The 21,357-nt window shown below is 37.9% G+C and overlaps 1 protein-coding gene across 1 annotated transcript in view; it reads left to right on the top strand.

Annotated features, from left to right (window-relative positions):
- Positions 1-21,357, top strand: part of LOC124711575 (cubilin-like) — a gene marked incomplete in the record, with an annotated part of 644,865 nt that overhangs the window by 621,858 nt on the left and 1,650 nt on the right. Inside the window, 3 exon segments of the mRNA XM_047241722.1 lie at positions 7,735-7,875; positions 11,408-11,514; positions 11,867-11,978. Of these exon segments, the coding sequence (XP_047097678.1) occupies positions 7,735-7,875; positions 11,408-11,514; positions 11,867-11,978 (360 nt within the window).

The following is a 21,357-nucleotide window of genomic DNA, read 5'->3' as shown; positions in this document are numbered from 1 at the left end:
TTACAGACATTATTAATATGTTTTTTCCATTTCAGTTCATTATCCACAAGAATACCTAAGAATCTAGCAGATTCTACTTCTTCCAGCCTTGTTCCGTCAACCTCTAAATCCATGTCTACAGCCTTTTCCTTGTTTTTAAACACTGCATACATAGTCTTTTTTAGATTTATAACCAGTTCATTTTCCAACAGCCATTGAGCTGTGACATTTGCAGATATGTATGCTCTTCTCTCAAGCTGTTCCATATTTTGGTCACTATTTAGTATTGTCATGTCATCAGCATACAATATTTTCTTTTCTTCCTCCTCAACACCTATATCATTAACAAATACATTAAATAACAATAGCCCCATTACCGAACCCTGTGGCACTCCATATTTGATGGATTTGGTTTCTGATTGGTATGAGTTTCCTAATGATACATACTGCTTGCGGTTGCACAAGTATGATTTTATCCATTCACCTGGTTGCCCCCGAATGCCATAGTTGCTTAATTTTTGTATCAGCATTTCATGGTCAATGGTGTCAAATGCCTTTGAAAGATCCAGAAACATTGCAGAGACAACCTTTTTCTCATCTAAGGACTGTAAAATGTATTCTGTTAGACTGACAATTGCTGATTCTGTAGATTTACCCTTTCTGAAACCATGTTGTGAGGTCATGAGAATGTTATGTTTGTCCAAATAGTTAACTAATCTGGTATACATAAGCATTTCTAGGATTTTTGAGAAACCTGATATCAGTGAAACTGGTCTGTAGTTGTTGGGATCATCCTTACACCCTTTCTTGTACACTGGCACTACCTTCGTTATCTTCAGTTTTTCTGAAAAAATTGCATCTCTGAAAGAACAGTTTGCTATGTTCAGCAGTGGTGTTATTATCTCCTCACATACCAGCTTTATTACATGATTTGATATTTCATCATCACCAGCTGATTTCTTGGACTTCAGTTTCTGTATAGTTTTCCGCAATTCATCTTCCGTGACTGGTCTTAAGAACATAGTACTGCATGATCTTTTTGGTACCTTAATACCCTTCTGTTTTTGACTATTTCTTTCCAATTTTAGGTTTTCTACTACACTGATATAGTTATTATTCAGTATGTTTGCTATTTCCATACCATCTGTGACCACTGTGTTGTCTACTTTAATTGACCTAATACCTTCTTCTTTGTTTGACCCATCTTTTTCCTTTCTTTCAGCATTGATCGCATTCCAAGCTGCCTTTGCCTTGTTTTTTGAGTTCGCTATAGTGGTGTCAATTGCTCTTGCTTTCGCTTCTCTTATTGTTTTTCTATACTTCTTTTTTAACATTTTATAGTTTTCAGCTTCGTCCATCTGTCTCACATCCTGAAGCTTCCTTCGCTGTTCTAGTATTTCACTCGTAATCCACTGTGTTTGATCTTGATGCCTTTCTTGTCTCTTTACTTTGGGAAATGCTACATTAAAATGGTACTTAATTGTTGAAATAAATGCATCATATTTTTCATTTACACTCTGGGCCTGTAGGGTTTCATTCCAGGTTTCCTTACTTAACATTGTTCTAAAGATGTTGATATTTTGTTCACTGATGATCCTAATTTCTTTGGTTGTTTGTTTTGGTTCTGATACTGTGTCATTACTTCTGCAAAAGCTGATTAGTTGTCCATGATGATCAGATATTTCTGTCTGAACTACATGTGACTCATAGTTACACATATTAGTAATTATGTTGTCAATAATTGTCTCACTTTGTGAAGTCACTCTTGTTGGTGCAGTTATTGTCACTTTCATGTTATGCTGTATTAACAATTCTTCAAAATCCTGTCTTATTTTTGTGTCTTTTCCCATGTCAATGTTGAAGTCTCCACATATAATAAGATTTCTCTTCATATTCATTCTCAATAAGCTAGCAACTTTTTTTAGAAAGATGCTAATATTGCCACATGGTGACCTGTACACACAAAACACTCTAAAATCCTCTGCCACTATACCAGTAACTTCAAAGTCTTTTTCTCTAGCTATGGGAAATGTAGCAGCTTCACTGTTTACATTCTTTGCTAGAGTACCTGTTTTAATATATATACAAACGCCACCACCCTTATATTTAGATCTGCAGAAGTAACTAGCTAGTTTGTAGTCCTTTACTGCCACATTATGTATTTTACTTTCAGTTAGTCCATGTTCACTTATGCATAATATGTCTGGTCTTACTTCACTCAGGAGTACTTCTGCTTCTAATTTTTTGTTAGCAAAGTATTGAATATTTTGATGAAGTACTTTTATGTAATTTTTCTTTTGTTGGTTTACATGTTGTGAGCTGTATTCTGGGGCAAATTCTTTAGTATCGTCTTTTTTTGTATGGTGCTTATATTTTTCTTTTCCAGCTGGAGTGTATGATTTTTCATCCCCTTCAGGCCATATTAGTTTCCCTTGCATCTAATGATTTTGCAGACATCTGCAAACATTCTGCTGAACGTTACAGACCCCAGTCTATTTAAATGCAAGCCATCCTTCGCTAGTGAGTTTTTACATAGGAATTTGTTTGGGTCTATAAAAATTGCCCCAAGACGATCACATTGTTCTTTAAGAGCACAGTTTATTTTGGCGATATATTTTTCACTCACCGACCTTCTGTTTATGATTCCGCTAAGTATCAGACGAGATCCTGCATACATATTTCTTGCAGTACAAATCATGTTTCTTGTTTCGCTTGCCATTTCTTCCTCACTGCTGCTCCTTAACGAATTCGTCCCAACATGTATAAACACCCCATTATAGTTATGTCTGGTTTCAGAATCTGGTCCTGTAGTATCTTGTCTTGCATTTACCATATTTTTAAAATGTTTACCGAGTTGATGCGTTCTAATACCAGGTCGTACGTCGATCTTGCAATTGGGGACAGCGATATTCTTCAGGAGCGAATCGCCAATTATTAAAAAGTCATTTTCCTTTTGTTGCGTATCTGTCGCCTTGTTTTTCCTTTTGCTGTATGTCACCACCTTCCATTTATGTTTTTTACACACACAGGACTTCTTTTCTTGTATTAATGTATCGTTTTCTTTCTTGATGGTTGAAAGTTCGGTTTTTAATGCCTCAATGTCACTTCGTAGTAACTTTATAATTTCGTTTTTTGTATCAACTGCACTTACAAGATCGGCCGTTTCGTCACGTAAACAACCGTGACATGTCCACGGAAAATCATCGCTGACGAACTTTAGATTTACTTTCGCGCACTTTTCGTGTAACCAGAAGTTGCATTTGATACACAGAATACCCTTCATCACACGCTTTTTACATTCTCTACACGAAGAACTGTTCATTTTTTGCCTTTTTAACGAGAGAGATTCTTCCAGACCAGCTACAGCTATCATTATCTGGAGTGGACAGAGATATGCCTGTCACAAAAAAACTGTAGTGCACCCCTGACCCATTTAGTGGGACTGGACAGTTTCCAGCCCTATGGTGCAAGTCCAGGAATTCATGACCAAACTTGCCTCAGAACCTTCAGAGTCTTTGGTTCAGGCCTTCCATTCAACTCAGAAACAGGGGCCCATGATCTGTTCCTGGAGCTATGCTGCATATTTTGAGCTTCATTGAAACTCCATGAGCAAGGCTGGTGTTCTCAACATTCTCTGCTAATAACTGGAATGATCTAAGTATTACCTCAGTGAGCAAATGTCAAGCAAATTTTGTTTCAATGTGCACAACAATCCACAGTTGCTTGCACACAGAGACACAGAACATTTTCTATAACCTGTGAAATGAGTCTCACTGGCTCAGTTTCATTTTCTGTGCAAGACAGCACCTCAAACTCGTTGGTTCGAGGGATCAGTATAATGCTATGAGTTCTTGATCTGTGAGTCCCTGTGTCGGATGCCAACACAAGATGACACAGCACTCACGGCCAAGTGGATGAGTAATGATCCACTACGAAGCCCCCAGTTCTTTAAACAATCATATTCCTATGTGTAAAACAGCTTCAGACTTTTGAATACAAATGTTAATGTATTAAATATTTGACATTAAGCAAGTAAATGAGAAAAAGTTTAGAAAAGATTTGAAATTATGTTTAAAGTTTGTTGCAAGTCACTGAGTGCTTTCATTATCAAATATTGGATGAATATGGTCTGGGTAATTTGTGCATTATTTTAAGGAATATGTGGTTTTTCAAGCATCTTAATGTTTTGACATCATATCTCCTAAGCTTTGTGCATTCAGTTATGTAACTTTACTGGTATATATGTGGATACTGTCTGCAAAATGTGTTGTGAAGGGAGTTAATAGAAAGGAAGCAATGAATTAAAACACCTTGCCTGGTGCTGAAGTTTTAGCGCATGAAGGCAAAAATTTAGTAAGAGACAAACTTTTCCTTTTCATCATTTTGTATGTGTGCATGGGGGGCAGGAATCAGCAAGAAAAAGTTTTGTAAAGGTTTGAAATTATGTGTAAAGTTTGTTACAAGTGCTCTCATTCTCAAATCCTACATGAATATAATGTGGGTATTTAGGCATCGTCAGTTACGCTGCCTAAAGATATATACACAGTTTCTAACTGTAATACTTGTCTTGTTGCATTAAACCTTCAACACAAGATTATACCTCTTAATGAGTAGATTATGACATCAAAACAATGTAGAACAGATATTTGTATGGTGCAAAAATTGGCAATCGACCCTGAATAATGAAAAGCGTGAGATCATCTGCATGACTGTTAAAAGGAATCCATTAACCTTCGTTTACACTTTGAATCAGTCAAATCTAAAAGCTATTAATTCAACTAAATACCTAGGCATTAAAATTACAAACAACTTAATTTGGAAGGAACACATAGAAAATGTTGTGGGAAAGGCTAACCAGAGACTGTGTTTCATTGGCAGGACACTTAGAAAATGTAACAGATCTACTAAAGAGACTGTCTACACTATGCTTGTCTGTCCTTGTCTTTTAGAGTACTGCAGCATGATGTGGGATCCTTACCAGACAGGATTGATGGAGTACATCATAAAAGTTTAAAGGAGGGTAGCACATTTTGTATTATTGCAAAATAAGGGAGAGAGTGACACTGAAAAGACACAGGATTTGGGGTGGACATCATTAAAACAAAGGCGTTTTTCGTTGTGGTGGAATCTTCTCACGAAATTTCAATCACCAACTTTCTCCTCCAAATGTGATTTTCTCCTCCAAATGCAAAAATATTTTGTTGGTGCTGATGTACATAGGGAGAAATGATCACCATAATAAAATAAGGGAAATCAGAGCTCACACAGAAAGATGTAGGTATTCATTTTTTCCATGCACTATACGAGATTGGAATAATAGACAATTGTGAAGGTAGTTTGATGAACCCTCTGCCAGGCACTTAGATGTGATTTACAGAGTATCCATGGAGATGTAGAAGTGCATTTTAAATTTTTAAATTCAGTCAATAATGATGCAAAATGCTGAAAATCAAATTTTACTGCCTGTGGTAGCCATTCAATAGACTACCTGCAACTGGAGTCATTAACCATGAACTGGGATGGCCATTTAGTAATATAGATCCTGTACCTGCTGCAGAGGAGACAGCATCTGAAGGCAAGGCTGGTACTTGAGGTATCTTTCGTATCCCTGATAAATCATGCACAGATGACACGAACAGTATAATACCAGGATGTATAATGTCAAATTGGAACTATCTGGTACACCTGTAGCATCATTTTATCGCAATCAGAACAGTGAAAATTTCTGGAGCACCACAATGCATAACTAACGAGAATTTTTTGAGAAAGTTACAAAACTGCTGAGAAAACAGGATTATTTGTCAATGAGGAGAGGAGACGTAACTGTTGATGGGTATGAAAACCAAACTGATGCACCCTTGACTGTTGATGGATTAACCTTTAAGTGAATTTAACACTTCAATACTAAGGGAGTCCCTTAAATAAGGACAATAGAACAGGTATAGAAATAGATACATGTCTAGCAGGATCCAGCAGAACATTCTCTAACAGCCAGTTCAAAACTGAACAATATGGTACGTCTTTTATCATATGAATGTGAAACATTAATGTTTAGGGAAAAAATGTGAGGAAAGCTATTAAAACTTGAAAGGGAAACATTTATTGACATGTAATTGATGAGAATTCTTTTGAATAAAAAATTTACAGATCTGTGAGACTGTCTGCCTAACTGGCAACCATGAGTTGGAGACAATAGCCAGGTACATGTGAATTGTGCTTGTGTGAATGTGAGTCTGTGTTCTATTTCCAAAGAAGGCATTTTGGTGAAAGCCTTAATGTTCAGCAGTATTTTCATTGCACCTGTCTTTGACTCAGTGTCTCCTCTACATGGCAAGTAGCACTCTATACTTTTCATAATATTGTCAATATCATAATATTATTTACTTAACATGCAGACATACCCATTGTAGTTGATTGTCCTATGCTCAAAACCATTTCACCAAAGGAAAAACATTCATGAAGAAACATACAAAAAATCTGAGTTTTATATTGGTACTACAAATTTTCTCAGATTTCTTTAATAGTTCTCCAGTTCATTTTGCAGTTTATTGAACTCACAGTTCACTTCTGTATGTCTGTTAAAATTGTAAAACAATAATAAGGGACTTCACTTGTAATCCTTTGCCACACGGAATGGCCGCACAGTTTGAGGTGCCATGTCACGGATTACGCGGCCCCTCTCATGGCTTACGCAGTCCCTCCCACCGGCAGTTCAAGTCCTCCCTTGGGCATGGGTGTGTGTGTGTGTGTGTGTGTGTATGTGTATGTTGTTCTTAGCGTAAATTAGTTTAAGCAGTGCACAAATCTAGGGACTGATGACCTCAACAGTTTGGTCCCTTAGGAAATCACACACATTTGAACATTTTTGTAATCCTTAGTGAAGACACAGAACCCATTTGAAAGTAATTAATCTCTCTTTACTCTGGTGATTAACAGAATAGTTAGTTTGAAGCTTTGATTATGCTCTTCGAATAAAATATAACAGTGAATTCACTAACATAAATGTATAAATCAATAACTGTATGCAATATCCCTGATAGATAGTAAATAATTGACATTAATCTGAAAATGGAGCATCTTCTGTGGGATACGAACAGTGGTATCAGTAAAGATAAGCACTCACGGTACTGATCGATAAATGAAGCAGTGGACAGATACATGAACAAGAAGTCGTATTTTAATTCTTCAGTAGAGGATGCATGGACAGGTATATTCATACATGTAATAAACTCCCCCCCTCTCTCTCTCTCTCTCTCTCTCTCTCTCTCTCTCTCTCTCTCTCTCTCTCTCTCTCTCTCTCTCTCTCTCCCCCCCCCCCCCCTTTTGCAGAAAACTCTTCAAGTATACTATAAAACCTGATCTAGTCTTCCACATTCCATAACTGCTACATATTTATATATATGCTTCAAGTAGAGTATACAGTGGTTGAATTTTATGCAGGCAACAAGTAACAAGTTATTAAAACGTAATTGTTAGTTTAAATAAATGTAATACAGAAAAATATAGAAGTAGAGAAGCAAACTATGTAAATTTCCATCATCTTAAAACTATAATTCAGTTTTAAAATTAACTTAATTTTACTCTGTGTCCAGACAGTTTACAGAATTTTTCATCTCTGAAAAGGCTTTAATGACAGAATTTTACATAAATTTGTTATGGTAAAGCAAGATCAAGAAATCATTAATTGTTAGAATCATTGTTATCTATAGTTCTGTAACTATTTCTAAATCTATGAAAAGTATTTATTTTTTCCAGGTAATGGCTGTGGAGGCAAATTATTTAACACGGCAGGCACATTCAGTAGCCCTATGTATCCAACAAACTTCCGAAATATGTCTGACTGTCAGTGGGAGATTTCTGTTCCTAAAAATTTGCATCCGTATCTCACTTTTAGACGTAAGTAATAAACTAGTAACTTGCATTGTTTTCCATATTTGTTGTTACTCAATAATAATAATAATAATAATAATAATAGTAAGAAGTTGTTCAGTTACTGAGAGGTACTATATTATATCTTAATGTTATTACTTCGCTGTCTCTTTCACTCATCATGTATACCATACATACTTCAGATAGTGACAGTGAAGTATTTACACAGGTCTTAGAAAAAATGATCTTACACTTTGAAAAGTTAAGCAAATATAGAATATTAATATTTGGAGACATAAACATTGATATAAGGCTAAAGACATCAAAGCAGCTTTATCTACAGAATATGTTAAGATCACATGATCTATATTGCATTAGTAACAATCCAACAAGGCAGTTATCCTGTCTTGATAATGTTATCACCAATGTTGAAAAAGATCTATATGAGCTAGGGTTGTTCAGTATTTATTTTCTTTCAGACCATGAGGGGATATGGATAAAATTAAAAATCAATAAACCTATATCTAACTGCCCCAAAGCAAAGCATATCAGGCTACTGTATGATCAAAATATTGACAACTACAGGACACAGTTGCAGATGGTTAGATGGAATGACATCCTACTTGATAGTGAAAGTGTCAAGGATGCATTTATAGTTTTTATCAATATACTCGCAGACGTTTTTAAGACCTGTTGTCCAAAAGTTCTGGAAAGAAATACGGCAACAACCAGAAAACATGACTCTACACCCAAGTGATTCACACCCACTCTGCAGAGGCTTAGAGTATTGGTTATGATTTATTATGATAAATATAAAAATCATGATGCAGACAAAGCTAGTTATATTAAGTTAAAGAGTAAATACAGATCAGAAATCAGGTTAGCAAAGTGTGAGGCAAATGACAATTACATTAATAATTCTGACAACAAATGTAAAGCTTCATGGAATGTTGTAAAGACTGAACTGGAGAGAAGTAAGAACTGTAAAAGTGATGACTGTAATGTGAATATCACACCAGATGAATTCAATGCCTATTTCATTAGTGCTTGTGTAATGTGAATATCACACCAGATGAATTCAATGCCTATTTCATTAGTGCTTGTGACATAAGTTCCTCTGCTGCATCTGAGTCAAATAATAAACGTCAACAGGACCTGAAGGATGCTGTATCTTTCCTGCAACATTTGGAACACATTTCACCTACATGTGAGTGGAAAGAGGTCCAGTTAAGTGATATCATGAGATCAATTGCAAAATTAAGAAGTTCAAGAGCAGAAGACATTTATGGTCCTTCTAATTTTGTAATTAGAAAAATAGGAGATACAATAGCATTTCCACTCTGTGTACTTGTAAATTGGATGTTTACTAGTGGTTGTTTCCCAACATGTTTAAAAATGACAGTGGTCAAACACACTGGGTGTAACACGAGATGTGCCACAAGGGTCCGTGCTTGGACCCTTGCCTTTCATAATTTATGTAAATGGTTTGTCCAATATGATGCCTTGTAAGTCCATACTATATGCAGACGACACCACCTTTCTTACAGTAGATAGGGCCTTGGACATACTCAAGCACAAAAGTGCAGAACAACTCAGAATATCCAGTGTATGGTTCGGAGCAAATGAATTACAAATTAACCACTCTAAAACAGTAAACATTCTATTCAGCCTATGTAACAATGACAACTGTAGTTCCTCAGTTAATTTTCTTGGCATTCATCTGGACCCAAAATTAACCTGGGAAACTCACACCAATTATGTATGCAAAAAGTTATCCCGAGTCACCTATCAGGTAACTAAGCTCAGGACTTGTGTGACGGATGAGCTACTGCTAAATGCCTGTTATGCTTTTTTTCATAGCCACCTCACGTATGCAGTGCTGTTATGGGGCAATGCCTCTGGGGCAAAAAGAATTTTTCTTTGGCAGAAAAAGGCCGTTAGGTGTATTGCTGGAGTGGGAAACCACGTATCATGTAGAGACTATTTCAAAGAGTTAAAAATACTGACACTTACATCACTGTTTATTCTCAGTTGCTTAGTGCACATAAAGGAAAACCAAGAAAGCTATAAACTGCATGAGTCTGTACATAGCCATGACACACACCAAAGGCAGATGATGGACATCCCAGTTACTAGGCTTTAAAAAACCCAAAACAGTTAACACATAGACAGGGATACAATTATTTAACATGCTACCACCTACAGCACACAGTGTATCACTGAATGTCTTAAAAAATATTACAAAAAGATGGCTTGGACAAAAAGCATTCTATACAATAGAAGAATTTAAAGTATGTAATAAAAATGATCTAATCTATTAAAACTGCTGTATGACATGACCACCATATTACATGAGCACTTCTGAAAATGTTATTGTATCATGCGGTTGTGCTTTATTTAAATAATGTATTTTTACTCAATAGTTAACTGCTGTATGACATGACCACCCTATTACATAAGTTCTTCTGAAAATGTTATTGTACCATGCTGTTATGCTTTATTTACATAATGCATTTTCTCCAATGCTTAACATGTATTAAGCCTGTCTCATTTATATTTGTTAAAATGTTTTTCTTAGCATGTGTATTGTGTTACACATACAGTATCTCCTTTTGTCATTCTGCACGACACATTTATGTTTAATGACTACTAAACATGTGCAGTATAAAACATATTTACTCATTCAGAATGTTAAAAATGTATGACTTATTTTGTAATTATATAATGTATGTAAAATGACGAGATCAATTGCATGAAAAATGCTTAAAGTGGATCAATAAATAAATAAATAAATCAATCAATCAGTGTACATGAAAAGAGATGACAATCTGGTACATCATACATAGAACATGAAATATACAGGGTATCTCTCCTAAGAGTTGTCAGGTACATTTTCTCTGACGTTTTAGCAGATATTTGCAGTATCATTTCTGCAATATAATCTTCTATTGTGCCATGACTCAGCAACAATTATTCTCATGTATCTTCTAATGTGATTACATCAGTAAAATTGTTCCAGTTCAAGTACCTCAAAGCTTGAGATGTGACAAAATCATATTGTCTTCATTCCATAACAACTTAAGTATTGTAAGCTGTATGGCCACATGTCACAGCCTGCTTCTCATAATGTGAGCCCTCCATGCTTTTACATTTGTCATTGAGTAGTGCATAGAATGGAGTCACAAATCATTCTCATCTTAAAAATAAAATCTATTGATTTGCTGTAAAAATGAAATCTCTTGATTTGCTGTAGAAATGCTGTTTATAGAATTTTTGTTTCTCTAAGAAACTGCACAATAATGATGTCAAAAAGTAATGCCAACTAACCACATATAGTAACACTTTAAGCTGTGACATATATCAAAATTTAATATACAGGTTTTTGCTCTATTTACCACTACAAGCACTTCATAAAGTTTCTCTTCTGTGATGGCTACACGTGAGGTATGACTGGCACCTATCATTGATTTGAAAGATATTGAGACATTTTACCAACATTAGGACTGTATTTTGCAAAAATATTGGCTAGTTACTGACGTATATGGGCAATACTTTCCAGAGTTTAGTATTGGTTCAAGAACAACCTGCAGCACAGACTTTTTGGAGATCTATGACTTGAATCAGGCCACTGGTGCAAAAACACTCCGCACAAAATATTGTGGAGAGGTGAGTTGCTGCATTTTTATACATACAAATAATGAACATATATTAAATATATACATTTTGTACTTTTTGCCATGAACACTTAAGTTTAGTTTATAATATTGTTCTGGGACCTAGAAGTTTACGTATGGAAAACATAGTCATACTATCACAATAGTAGATTGAAACACCGCTGTATTACATACTCATTTTAAATCACGAAGTTGGTACTTCTGTACATTCGTGTTACTATCTGTGAACTGTACAGAGAGTTTAACTTTCTCTGAGTGATTGACTTTGAAGTTTTTTAATGCTACTGCTGTCTGTTTTTATGTAATAGGAAAAAACTTAAATTTCTTGCTTTTTGATTCTACAGGATCAGCCAGCACCATTTGAAGGAGCCACGACGACTACTGTTGTCCGATATGTGACTAGTGTTCATAATGGTGGAAGTGGATGGTTCATACATTTTATAGCAAAACACCCAGGTAATTTGATAACACATAGTTTGTTATTAATGCCAATGCAGTGCATAATAACTGCATAATTATTCTTGGAGAGACGTACTGGTCAAATAATCATCCGTTCTGTTACCTGAGAATATAAGAATTATTCTGTTGTTGTATGACGCCTTCCTAAGTTTTTCTCTCATCCAGACTACTGCATGTGTAGTAATATCCTGTATAATGTGTTAAAAATAAAATAAGTAGGCAGAATGGTTACCACACTTACAGCCTGTTTAGTAATGTCACAATGTCCGCCCCGAGTAGCTGAGTGGTCAGCGCGACAGAATGTCAATCCTAAGGGCCTGGGTTCAATTCCCGGCTGGGTCGGAGATTTTCTTCACTCAGGGACTGGGTGTTGTGTTGTCCTAATCATCATCATTCCACCCCCATCGTTGTGCAAGTCGCCGAAGGGGCGTCAAATCAAAAGACTTGCACCCGGCGAACAGTCTATCCGACGGGAGGCCCTAGTCACATGACATTTTTATTTATGTCACCATGAAGCAATTTTGTTTATTAGTGGTTGAATGCCGTGGCCCACTGAGAAAACCAAGGAAGTTTGCATTAGGGTATCTTTCACATGTCATCTGAATGAACATTGCAATTATAAAATACTTAAAAGAAACTGCAACAATAATTATTGGTGCATTTTCTGATTGTAGCAGTTTAGTCATTCTGCCAGAATCAGTGAGGAAGAGAAAAGTGCAGGGACAGTCAACCATTCATAGATGCCCACTCTTAATATGCTCTTAATTCTACCATTATATTTCAGAAAAAAGTTTAAAGACTCAGCCTGCCGTAAAGTAATAGGTCAACATTACCGAAGAACAAGTCTGGCAGAGGTTGTAATAGCCTTTGAACAGCAGGTAGACACTTGTGCAGAATAAATTTATGTTGTGTCAAATCAGCTTCTGTGGCAGTTATTTCAGCCCATATACATGAATATGCAAAATCTCCCTTCTGTATGTCTTCTCATCCCAGTTATTTATCTGTGTCATATGCTACAGTAACCATTAGTCATAGAGTATGTTACATGTTATTTATTGAATAGTGCAATGTTTTATCATTATTGAACTTTTGTCAATAGTACGATATATAATAATGATACATGCATAATGTGAAGTCCTTGTGTTTCACTCATTGCCTTGGTGTTGTAAGTCGAGGTCACAGACTTACCTTCTTGATTACCGAAACTGATGTGGCTGTGCCAGTGTGCTCTGTAGTATGGCCTAGTTTGCATGAAGGGATAATGCTCCCCGAGTTGCTTAAAATTTTCCTAAGTCCATTATCTCCTTTGTCACCACTGCTTACTGAATAAAGTGCCCATTTTTGCTGTAGTGACCAGTCAACTTTGCCTAAGTGTATAGCTACTGTTGTGCCTTACTATGCCCCTTTGGTGTTGTGATTGGTGTCACTATCAACATTGTGTTCCACTTGTTAAACTTTATCATCGACAAAGGAGTATTCCAATCATGAAGGGTTTCTGTGTGGACGGGAGGTGCATGTATTGTGTTCATGCAGAAGAATGATGTTTGTTTATTTATATGGGCTGAAATATGCATCACAGATGTACTATTGAGCTGTTCCTGTCTTGCTTCTGGTGGGGACAGGTATTGATTTATAGTCTTCTTTCCTACGTTCCAAAATGGAAATAAATAAAAATCTCTCTGTCTTGTAATTCTTCTCCTTCAGACCACCTACTCTGGTTTGAAGTGCCATGTTACATCAAACTACACTACTGGCCATTAAAATTGCTACACCATGAAGATGACATGCTACAGACGCGAAATTTAACTGGCAGGAAGAAGATGCTCTTATATGCAAATAATTAGCTTTTCGGAGCATTCACACAAGGTTGGCGCCGGTGGCAACTCCTACAATGTACTGACATGAGGAAAGTTTCCAACCAATTTCTCGTACACAAACAGCAGTTGACCGGCATTGCTTGGTGAAACGTTGTGATGCCTCATGTCAGGAGGAGAAATACGTACCATCATGTATCCGACTTTGATAAAGGTCAGATTGTAGCCTATCGCGATTGCGGTTTATCGTACGCGACATTGCTGCTTGTGTTGGTCGAGATCCAATGACTGTTAGCACAATATAGAATCTGTGGGTTCAGAGGGTAATATGGATCGCCGTGCTGGATCCCAATGGCCTCGTATCACTAGTAGTCAAGATGACAGACATCTTATCCGCATGGCTGTACCAGATCGTGCAGCCACGTCTCGATCCCTGAGTCAACAGATGGGGATGTTTGCAAGACAACAACCATCTGCACAAGCAGTTTGACGACTTTTGCAGCAGCATGGACTATCAGCTCGGAGACCATGGCTGCGGTTACCCTTGACGCTGCATCACAGACAGGAGCACCTGCGATGGTGTACTCAATGACAAACCTGGGTGCATGAATGGCAAAACGTCATTTTTTTGGAAGAATCCAGGTTCTGTTTACAGCATCATGATGGTCGTATCCATGTTTGGCGACATCACGGTGAAAGCACATTGGAAGCGTGTATTCGTCATCGCCATACTGGCGTGTCACCCGGCATGATGGTGTGGGGTGCCATTGGTTACACGTCTCTGTCACCTCTTGTTCGCATTGACGGCGGCACTTTGAACAGTGGACGTTACATTTCAGATGTGGTACGACCCGTGGCTCAACCCTTCATTCGATCCCTGCAAAACCCTACATTTCAGCAGGATAATGCACGACCGCATGTTGCAGGTCCTGTACGGGCCTTTCTGGATACAGAAAATGTTCAACTGCTGCCTTGACCAGCACATTCTCCAGATCTCTCACCAATTGAATACATCTGGTCAATGGTGGCCTAGCAACTGGCTCATCACAATACGCCAGTCACTACTTTTGATGAACTGTGGTATCGTGTTGAAACTACATGGGCAACTGTACCTGTACATGCCGTCCAAGCTCCATTTGACTCAATGTCCAGGTGTATCGAGGCCATTATTACAGTCAGAGGTGGTTGTTCTGGGTAATGATTTGCAGGATCTATGCATCCAAATTGTGTGAAAATGTAATCACATGTCGGTTCTAGTATAATATATTTGTCCAATGAATACCCGTTTATCATCTGCATTTCTTCTTGGTGTAGCAATTTTAATGGCCAGTAGTGTTTTAATGGCCAGTAGTGTACTTCTGGCAGTTTAGGCTGCAGTCTAAAGCTACAAGAAAAAAGCTTTTATCTTCTGCAGGCTACTAAATGACAAAAGCCTTTCTTCAGTCAACAGTCTATATATTTCCTCTTCTCCATACAGAGCTTTATCTTATTTCACAAGACAAGATGTCATCTCCTACTACACAATTCAATAATAAAAACAGAATAACATAAATTCCACCATTTTTGTAGCTTCTCGCAGATTATTCATGGCTCAAGTTCCATGGTCATAGCACACCTTAGGGCTGCACATTCTAAGAGTAGATAGTCCCCCCCCTTTAGCAAATGGTGCCACCCCATCCGTCATTCTACCCAGCCGATACACTGCACTCTAGAAATCCGCAACATCTGCACTTAACAGCATAGCATATCCTACACAGTGGGCTGTTTCTGCCTTAATTCTAAAATAAAACGAGGACATAACTTCATGATCACCATTCCTCATCTAAAAGGGCATAGGTGTGACCTATAATTACCATGAAATGACGTGTCATACCTCAGATTCCCCAACTAAGAGGAAAGATGTCATGAAAGTTAACTCTGTACAATAACTTAATACTTGTGATATTTTGAACAGTTTTAAACCCAAAAGGAAAACTTTCTTCATAATACATTTAAATTAAATGAGCATAACTAACCTTTATGACATCTCTAGCATATGAGTTGAGTCATTCTATCACCTTACCCAAATACTCTAAAATGTCTTTGCATTTTGAGTTTGTTAAATTATATTGTTGGCTGTAATGTCACATTGCTTCAGAAAATCACATTTAAGGAGGAATATAATCCTTTCACTGCTGTTGGAGTGTACACACACATCACGTTGGTTTTCCTACAGTGCTATGGACATCTGTATGCGTTCTGAGCTACAGACCTCTCACTGCTGCACCCGAGTTACTTCCATATCTCAGTGAATAAAAAAATTTTGAGTATTTATCATACAACATACATTCTTCATTGCATGCTGTCATTTGCAGACAACATCATTTTGATCTCTTGAATTGTTAATGAGATATGAGGATTATTATGAGCACATTATTCTTGATGAGCAAGGACGGCAATGAGTGCATTGTGAACAACTGGCTGTTGGATATCAAACCAAGTAACTCGAGAACAAAGTGAGATATTTTCTGCTCTCAGTTTCAAATAATTTTTCACTATGTTACCTACATTTAATTCACTGCAGTGTGTGTGCTAAAATTAACCATACACAAAGTTTATGAACACATTTTTACCTTTGTAAAATCTTTAAAGTTTCATTCAGTGTTTTACTTCAGTTGATGCAGTGCAGCAACTATGGCATACAGTGAAAAGAAGTTCAGTCCTTTATTGAGTGAAGGTATCCTGTACAATGTGCAAACATCAAATTTTTCCACCTAATAGTTTTCGAAAAAATGGTTGATGAGTACTTCATATCGAGGAATGCAATCTTTCAGTGCAGGTACCAGCACTTGGTGAGTAGTAAGGCCATGGAAAAAGTTGCCCTCAGCATGGAATACAGAGAGCATATCAGTAGCAGAGAAAGGGTTAATATGCACACTTCATTGTGATTCTAGAACCTTTAGTATCTTTTTATTTCTATAACACATTCACTTTATCTCTAGTTACAATACTGTGTTGCTCTCTGTTCTTACAAAACTAGGTATTGTAGTTTAGGAAGAGAGTTTTGTTATCTCCTCTCTTCTAAGCTAACCTCCCATACAAAAAGTGTTATAAACCCAACTATATAGTAGAAATTATTCAAAAAAATACAAATATTCCTTATATAAGAATTTCAACAATGTAAGAAAAGACAGACTGCTACTTACCGTAAAGAAGACTTTAAGTTGCAGACGGACACAATTAAAAGGCACTTACATATAGCTTTCGACAAAACATGCCTTCATCAGTAAAAGAGACACACACACCAACAAGCAAGCAGCCAACTCCAGCATCTCCAGCCGAAATGCAACTATCATGTGGGATGCAATCAGCAATCTGGAGTAGGGATGAGATAGTAGTGTATGGGTGGGGAGACAGATGAATGCTCTCTGGTGGAGTGTTCAGGGACTAGAATGCCAACAGGTACAGCATTAGGAGGTTATGGGGCACAGAGGTGGGGAAAAAAGAAGCAAAAAAGGAGAGGAGCGGGAAAGACGGAGTGATGCGTTGGCAGAGGGCACAAATAAACATGGTGGGATGTGAGAATGGGGAGGAGATGATAGGACAGAGATTGCGGAAACTGTTGGGTGGAGGGTGTGGGGACAGTGGTTACCTTAGGTTGCCAGGATACTTACGAGAGCGGAGATTGTGTTGTAAGGATAACTCCCATCTGCACAGTTCAGAAAAGCTATTGGTGGAGGGAAGGATGCAGACAGCTCGGGTTGTGAAGCAGCCATTGAAATCAAGTGTGTTATGTTCAGCAGCATGTTGTGCCACAGGGTGGTCTGCTTTGCTCTTGGCCACAGTTTGGCAGTGGCCGTTCATCCTGATGGACAGCTGGTTGGTAGTCATACCAATATAAAAACTGCATTGACTGCAACAGAGGTGGTGAATGACATGGTTGCTTTCACAGGTGGCCCAGTCCCTGATGGGGTAGGGTAAACCTGTGACAAAACTGGAACAGAAACTGCTGGGTGGGTGGATTGGGCAGCTTTTGCACCTGAGTCTTCCACAGGGATATGATCCTTGTGGCAGGGGCTGGGAGTGGGAGTGCTGTAGGGATGCACTAGGATGCTGTGGAGGAAGGTTGGGTGACTAAACACCACTTTAGGATGGGTGGGAAATATCTTGGGTAGGTTGCCTCCCATTTCAGGGCATGACGATAGGTAATCAAAGGATGTGGTTCAGTTGTTCCAGTCTGGGGGGGGGGCTGGTTCCTGGTGGTAGTGGGAGGATTGGTGGTGTGAGGGGAAATGGCAGAAGCGATCTGTTTGCAGACTGGGTCTAGGGGTTAGTGTCTGTCTGTGAAGGCCTTGGTGAGACCCTCAGCATACTGAGCAAAGGAGTTTTTGTCTCTGCCGATACACTATCCCGGGGTGGCCAGGTTATCAAAATGCAGGCACTGTTGGTGGTTGGTGCATTTGATGTGGACAGAAGTGCAGATGGAGCCATCTGAGTGTAGGAGGTCAACATCTACAAAGGTGGCATGCTGAGTTGAGGACCAGATGAATCGAATAGGACAGATGATGTTGAGGTTGTGAAGGAACAAAGATAGGGTATCTTGGCCCTGAGTCCAGATCATGAAGATATTTTCAGTGAGCCTGAACCAGACGAAGAATTTTGCATTTAGGGAGGCTAGAAAGATTTCCCCTAGATGCCCCATAAACAGGGTGGGGTAGGAGGGTGCCATGCTGGTGACTCTGGCTGTGCCACAGATTTGTTTATACACCTTCTCTTCAATGGAGGCATAGTAGTGAGTTAGGATAAAGATAGTAAGGTGTATGAGGAGTGAGGTAGTGGGTTTGGAGTCTAAAGGACATTGAGAAAGGTTGCGTTCAGTAGTGGTAAGACCGTGGGAATGAGGGATGTTGGTGTACAAGGAGGTGGTGTCAGCACTGATACATAGAGATCCAGGAGGCGCATACTTACTGGTGTAACTTATCAATAAAAAGTTAATTGTAAAATGAGCTTCTGGTCCCTCTGTTCTACTCATCATATTCATATCTAGTTGTAGTCAGGGAAGTACATCAGGTACTGTACGTAGTGATCCTTTTATGTAATTTATCTCTGTAGGAAACTCCTGCAAAAATAATATCCATCTCATCAAACTGGGGTGAAGTAATTTACTTTCCATTAAGGCCTGATGATCAGTGCAACTTTTTAAAGCCAATACTAGCATTTGAAACTTTTGAAAACTCTACACAATTCCAAATAGTTTTTTATGGTAGCTGTAAAATTTAATTCATTCTAATTAAGACTTCTGCAAGCATAGGCTATGGTATTTACACGGTTTATACATGATCAAGAACAAAATATTCCCGGATTTTGCACAGATTTCCTATTTAAAAATGCACTGTTTCCTGGGTGCAAATACGCTATACCCATAGTGAAAGTACATTTTTTCTGTGTAAAGTGAGAATATACTTTTCGCCTGAGCTGTGAAACTTATGAATCCTTTGAATGGTAAAGGTTTTAAACACTGGCATAGAATTCCCAGCACTTTAGGGAGGGGAGGGGGAGGCATTTTGGAAAGATCTTTGATAGGCCTACACAGTGACATGTACATTGGATATTGTTTTGTTTTGCAGAAGCATAAATACAAATTCCACCAAACACAGCATTTTAGCTTCTGAAGCACTGAAATCGAGATTGCACTGCATGATGCACTTTTGCCAGCCAATCATAGCCCGTCATGTGATTTCACCAGCCAGTGATAGCAGATATCCAGAGCATAGGACATGTGATGTAGTCTGCCAATATTAAACTGCTAATGTGATTTCTCCATGTAGTTCTAAATAGTTACGACATGTTGTAATAGACATTCAGTAACTATAACAAAATATATGTTAGTCCTAAGTTGATAACTGATACGACCAATTATAAAATAAAATACCTCAGTCAATAAATCACTACCTATTGAGCATACATGACACAAAGACTCCAAAAAATTAAAAAAAAAGGAATGAATAAATAGTTCATCACTGTTACAGCTTGCCAGGTTAGTGTATCAGACTATGTTGTCTGCTATTCTGCCGGCGTGATGATGTCTTGAAATGTATAGACGAATACGCTCACGACGTTTTAGTGGTGGCGGCTCGTGTCATAGCTGTGCAGTCAGGCACCGCATGGTAAAGTTGAAAGGTGTATGGACTCCCATCATCTCTCTCTTCCAATTCATAGACTGTTTTCATCTTGGAAGTCATAATTTGAAACGGTAGTCAAAGAAAGGTATTAAGTGCTTGGCTACCAATACTGCCTCACTTCAGGAATTGGCTGTGTAATTTAACAGCATGTATGCTGCATCTTATCAGTGCTGTTATTTTGTGTTTTCGTGGACAACAATGTATCTTTCTTGCATATTAATGTAAAATTTTCATAAAAATCTTTTTCTTAATGTAATTTTGCTCTCTTTTTGGCACAATTTTACCCTGACATTTCAATGAGTTACCAAGATGAGCTGTTCCTGTCCCACTTCTGGTGTGGAATAAATCTAGATTTATAGTCTTCTGGTCTATGTTGCATAATATAACTAAATAAAAATGTGTCACCTCTATCTTGTAACTGTTCCCTTGCAGACCACCTACTCTGTTCTGCACTGCTATGTTACATCAAACTACTTCTCCTGGCAGTTTAGGCTGTGGTCTAAAGCTAAGGTTTTTATCTTTTGCAACCTACTAAATGACAAAAGCCTTTCTTCAACTAACTGTCCAAGGCAGGACCTCATCTCCTGCTGTACAATTCATTAGTAAAAACAGAATAATATAATTTCCACTGCTTTTATAGTTTCTTACAGATTATCCATGGCTGGTGTTCTGTGGCCATAGCACATCTTTGGACTGCACGTTCTGAGACTTGGTGCTCCCCCTCCCCTTCCCTTCCCTTCTGTAAGTGGAAGTGATGCCACCCCGTTTGTCATTCTGCCCAGCTGATAATGCTATGCTCTGGAAACCTGCAACATCTTTGCACATAACAGCACAGCATTTCTGACACTATGGACTGTTCCCGCCTTAATTCTAAAATAAGACAATGACTTAACTTCATTGTCACCTTTCTTCATCTACAAGGACATAGCCATGACCTGTAATTTCCCCTGAAATGACGTGTCACATCTCACTATATGTTGGTGCTCCTGTTGATACCATTCTGCATGATGAAATAAATGCTTCAGAAGCCGATTTAATGAGATGTAAAGTTATTCTGCAGAAGTGTTGACTCGTTGGGTATATCTCAAACACAATTTCAACCTCTTTCATGCTTGTTCTTATGTGTAATTAATCTGTTACTTTGTCACACCTTGAGGTTCTGCACATATTTTTACTTGTAATTTTGGAGCTAATAGTATGTTGAGAGGTTTGTTGTTATATGTTCAGTATAATGTACATTCTAGTCAAAAATGGAAAATCAAGGATGGAATGTGACAATATTATGAAAAGGATAGTTCCTATTCACCATGTAGCAGAGATGCTAAGTCACAGATAGGCACAATAGAAAGACTGTCAGAAAGTAAATTTTCGGCCAACAAGGCCTTCATTGGAAATAGAGAA

Source organism: Schistocerca piceifrons, chromosome 8, assembly GCF_021461385.2.
Source record: "Schistocerca piceifrons isolate TAMUIC-IGC-003096 chromosome 8, iqSchPice1.1, whole genome shotgun sequence".
NCBI classification, from domain to species: domain Eukaryota; kingdom Metazoa; phylum Arthropoda; class Insecta; order Orthoptera; family Acrididae; genus Schistocerca; species Schistocerca piceifrons.
The sequence above is the reverse complement of the archived record's forward strand: the minus strand, read 5'-3'. Positions and strand labels throughout refer to the sequence as shown.